The sequence below is a fragment of the Chaetura pelagica genome, unplaced genomic scaffold (genome assembly GCF_000747805.2).
Source record: "Chaetura pelagica isolate M959 unplaced genomic scaffold, ChaPel_1.0 scaffold507, whole genome shotgun sequence".
NCBI lineage: Eukaryota > Metazoa > Chordata > Aves > Apodiformes > Apodidae > Chaetura > Chaetura pelagica.
Window position 1 is genome coordinate 265507 of NW_009953902.1, and position 4714 is coordinate 270220.

General features: G+C 60.1%; 1 protein-coding gene across 1 annotated transcript in view; it reads left to right on the top strand.

Moving 5' to 3' along the window:
* The first annotated feature begins 3311 nt into the window (after positions 1 to 3311).
* RAB44 (RAB44, member RAS oncogene family) overlaps positions 3312 to 4714 on the top strand; it is a 13711-nt gene continuing 12308 nt past the window's right edge. Inside the window, exons 1-4 of the mRNA XM_010001397.1 lie at positions 3312 to 3524; positions 3621 to 3732; positions 3968 to 4128; positions 4401 to 4561. Coding sequence (XP_009999699.1) covers positions 3312 to 3524; positions 3621 to 3732; positions 3968 to 4128; positions 4401 to 4561 — 647 coding nt within the window. The remainder of the gene's footprint in view (positions 3525 to 3620; positions 3733 to 3967; positions 4129 to 4400; positions 4562 to 4714) is intronic.

Below are 4714 nucleotides of genomic sequence, written 5' to 3' on the forward strand. Positions count from 1 at the left end.
GGCCCTTGGTGCTGTGGGGCTGGATGGTGCCCTCCTGGCACCCAGGACAGGCTGCAGCTGGAGCCCTGCTGGGCAGGGGGATCAACCCAGGGGCTCTCCTGGGAATATTTAGCATTTCCCACCCAAAAACATCCCCCAAAGCCTTCTGGGTGCAGCAGCAAACTGTCCTGGGGGTGGTGAGAAGTGGTGACAAAAGTGATCTCAGGGGGGGTTTCTGCAAAGGGGGGAGAGCAGAGGAGCAGCAGCAGATCCTGGACCTGCTCCCCAGGCTGCCCCTGAGCTGGCTGCTGCTTCGTTAGGTTAATTAGCAAACGAGCAGGGCTGGGCTGTGGGTGGGTGTGACAGGGCAGGGCACCAGCACAGCCAGTTCCCACTAGTGATTTAAGCTGGGAAGAGCCAGGCTGGGCACCAACCCCCACCCACAGCTCCTGCCCCAGGACCTGGGGCTCCAGCTCATGCCGGGAGCCTCTGGGGGTCCGTTCTAGTTAGAACCTGGAGAGAGGAGTTTGGGTTTTCCTTCTCCTTCTTTCCTTCTCCTTCCTGGAGTTCCTGCAAAACTCCATTTTGCAGTTGAAGTGGGGCAGAAAATACACGTGGCCCATCCAGTCCCATGACCCATCCAGTCCCCAGGGTCCATCCAAGGTCCATCCAGTCCCCAAGGTCCATCCCATTCCCAAAGCCCATCCAATCCCCAAGGTCCATCCCATTCCCAAAGCCCATCCAGTCCCCAAGGTCCATCCCATTCCCAAAGCCCATCCAGTCCCCAAGGTCCATCCCATTCCCAAAGCCCATCCAATCCCCAAGGTCCATCCCATTCCCAAAGCCCATCCAGTCCCCAAGGTCCATCCCATTCCCAAAGCCCAGCCAATTCCCAAAGCCCATCCAATCCCCAAGGTCCATCCAGTCCCCAAGGCCCATCCCATCCCCATGGCCCACCCAGTTCCCAAGGCCCCTTGCAAACAGGGTGGGAGCAGATCAGGAGCAGCAGGTGGGTTTGGTGCTGCTCTTAAAGCTGAGTCAGTAACTCAAGCAGGAACCTCAGGAGAGTCTCAGTGTGAACAGAGCAGGATGGGGGGGTGGGATCTCCAATCTTTGGAGGCCCAAAAGGGCCTCCAGTGGAGGGAGGTTTCAGGTTTGTTCTGCCTTTAGTAGGATGTTCTCATCTGTGTCATCTGTTGGGTCCTTTAGACTCTAAAAATAACATTTCTCATTTCCCTGATGACACACACAGACCTCAAACCCCATCCAGTCTCGGCTGGACCTTCACCAACGAGGAAGGGAGGCGGGTGACTTTGCTTTTGGAGGTCTGGGGGGAGGTTTTTGGGGGGGCAGGGCCCTCCCTGCACCCCACTCGTAGCGTGGCAAACAGGAAACGCGCGCGGCGGTTGAGCGTGTGAGCAGCGAGGGAAGTGGCCTTGGGCAAGAGAGGAGAGGGAGCTGGGGCACAGGGCAGCCCCAGGGGGGAGACCCACACCCCTCCTGAACCCCCTGAACCCCTCCTGGACCCCTTGAAACTGAGGGTCCCTCTGGGGCACGCGGGACAGGTAAGTTTTGCTGCTCCAGGGATGGTTCTTGTGTCACCTTGAGGAAATAGAAAGGCATGGAAAAGAAGGGGGGTTTTCTCACTGTTGGTGAGCTGGGGGGGAAAGGTGGGGAGGCCCTGGTCAGGGGGACTGGGGGTGACAGGGATCCCATCTCATCCCCCCCACCTTGTTCTGCCCTTCTTTTGTGTGTTGGGCTCAGCTCCCCCCCCTGGGGCAGGTCACTGGGGGCTTCCTCGTGCCTGAAATGCCCCCCTCAGCCCCCTCCCCAAGCTCCATCTTCTGCTATCTCAGAGGCTGGGACTCCCATCAAGGCACCTGGTTTCTACTCCCAAGTCCTGGTGTCCTGTGGGACATCAGCAGCTCCACAAGCCCTTTTGCTTTCAGGGGGTGTTCTGGGGGGTCTGTTCCCATGTTCTGGGGCACTCTGGGGTTTGGCAGAGCCACCTTTTTATGTGACATGGGGCAGGAGGATGGATGGATGGATGGATGGATGGTTGGATGGATGGATGGATGGATGGATGGGAGCAAAAAGGGCTGGAGTGCAGTCCCAGCTCCATGTCCCAGCTCTCCATGGCTGTGGTTCCCTTCACTCATTTTTTTTTTGGTTTTGCTATGTGGAGAAGAACTTCCTGGAGATGTTCTGGTGGCCGTGGTGACACTGGCACCCACCCAGCATGGAGCAGGGCAAGGGTCCTGAGCTCAGAACCCAGCAGGCAGCACGCAGGCGTGTTGCAAACCTCAAAGGAGGTGACTCAGGGCTGTGAAACCAGGGGGAGGGATTTTAAAACCTGCTGCTGAGCTCCCAGAAAGCAGGTGGAACCACCAGAGTTTGCTCAGGCCTCCTGCATCATCCTGACTGGCCCTTTGCCAGCATCACGTCTTGGCTGTGTCACCTCCTGGGTGGCCATGGAGTTGTGTTGGGGCTCTGAGCATCCTCCATGGCCAGGCTGGAGTGTGGAGGGATTTGGGCTGGGGGCCTGGGCAGGAGATTTGGGCCAAGGGTTGATGAGATCCCCCCTCAGTCTCCTCCTCTCCAGCTGAACAGGTGGAAGGTGGCCAGGAGGATATGGGGCACTGGTTGGTCTTGGTGGGAGATCCATGTGTGCACTGACTGGAGTGATTCAGAGAATCATGGGATGGTTTGGGTGGGAAGGGACTTTCAAGATCATCCAGTTCCATCCCCCTTCATGGGCAGTGACACCTCCCACCATCCCAGGCTGCTCCAAGCCCCATCCAACCTGCCCTTCAACCTTGCCAGGGATGGGGCAGCCACAGCTTCCCTGGGCAACCTGGGCCAGGCTCTCACCACCCTCACACCAAACAATTCCCTCCTCATCTCCAACCTCAATCTCCCTCTCCCACTTTTCATCCATCCCCCTCATCCCATCCCTCCCTGCCCTTGTCCCAAGTCCCTCCCCAGCTTTCCTGGAGCCCCTTCAGGCACTGGAAGCTGCTCTAAGGTCTCCCTGGAGCCTTCTCTTCTCCAGGCTGAACACCCCAACTCTCCCAGCTGCCAAGAGTGGAAAGGACACTTGGGCTGGGGGCTTGGACAGGACACTTGGGCTGGGGGCAGCAGCAGCTGTTGCTGCTGTCAAAGCTCCGTTCGTGCCCCACAATCAGGGCTCAGCATCTCCCTTCCTATTGCCCAACCCATTCACCCTAACCAAAACCTCCTTTCCAGCTGGGTCCTCCTCCAGCACCTCCCTCCACAGCCGAGGTTCCCAGCAAGGCAGGACCCCAGGAGCTGTCCCGGGAGGGGCTGCAGCCATGGCTGAGCCCCGGGCAGCCAAGGGCCGGCGTTTGGGCTCCAGTCGGCGCAGGCAGCTCCGGGAGGGCTCTGGGGAGACACCAGCACTGGCACCAGCTCCTGGGCCTGCTGAGGAGCTGGAATGGGCAGCAGAAATAATGCAGAGGGTGCAGGAATTCTGCAAGGAGCAGGACAAGGACCAGGCGGGGTTTGTCACCCGCTCAGACATGCAGGTAAGGGATGGGGATGTCTCCTCGGGTCCAACCCCAGCGGGTTGATGGGGTGATGGAGGGTGATGGTCTTTATTCCCTGGTGTGTTTTGTCCTCAGAAGTTGCAGAAGGACGTCCCGTGCAGCACGGAGGAGCTGGAGCTCCTCTTTGACGGGCTGGACACCAGCAGGACTGGGCAGCTGAGCACTGAGGAGTTCACTGCTGGGCTCCGTGAGTCCCCGCTCGCTGCACCCTGGGCTGCTCCTGCTCGTGGCCTCGGTGCTGCCCCGGGGGCACCTGGAATGGTGCCCTTGCTGGGTGGCACACGGTGGCCCAACAAGTGTCCCCAAGCCCAGGTCTCAGCCCCTGGAGAGGGGTCCTTGTTGTGCTTGTGGAAGCGGTGGGGTGGGAAGGGTTGGGGTGTGGGCTGGTTGGGCACTGAGGGTCTGGGGGTGTCTGTCCCCAGGGCAGTTCCTGAGCTCCCAGAAAGCTGCCAGGGCCCAGCACCGGCGGAAAACGGCCTCGAGGAGGGTCCGCCTGGTCCTGCCCGGCCCCGTGCTGGAAGGGGTGGACAGTGAGGAGCAGAGACACTTCAGAGCCTTCATGGACCAGCTGGGCACAGACAACGCCTCTGAAGAGTAAGGCCCCTGGGTGTCCTGAGGGCTGGGGTAGGGCTGCCCAAGGGAGCAGGGCTGGGGCAGGGCAGGGTGCTGCCCTCAAGGCAGCCAAGGATGCTCAGGAATGGTTTGGAGGTGCCTTTGTCCCAAGTGAAGGGACAGGATCGTGGTCACCCCAATGTTCCCCAAGGACCACCTGTCCTGAATGGTGTGAGCTAAATGATCCGGGACCGCATCCCTGGCCCAGCTTTGGGGGGCTCTAGGGGGATGTTCCCCGCCAAGCACCCCCCTCCCTGCAGGCAGGAGATCTGGCAGCTCTGGGTGAAGCTCCGGCAGGATGAACCCCAGCTCCTGGGCAACCTGGAGGACTTCCTGGCCAAGATGAGGCACCGCATCCAAGAAGCCAGGAGCAAGAAGGAGGCTTTGGAGGTGACCCTGAACAAGTGAGCTCCCCACCAGGGCAGTGGGAAGGGATGGGAAGGGTGGGGACCAGGATGAGGCTCCTGCTCACCCCAGGCTTGGAGATGCACCAAAGGAGGGAGAAACCAGAGAGCTCCAGCATCTCCATCAGTGGTGGGAGCTGGTCTTTGGGTCGG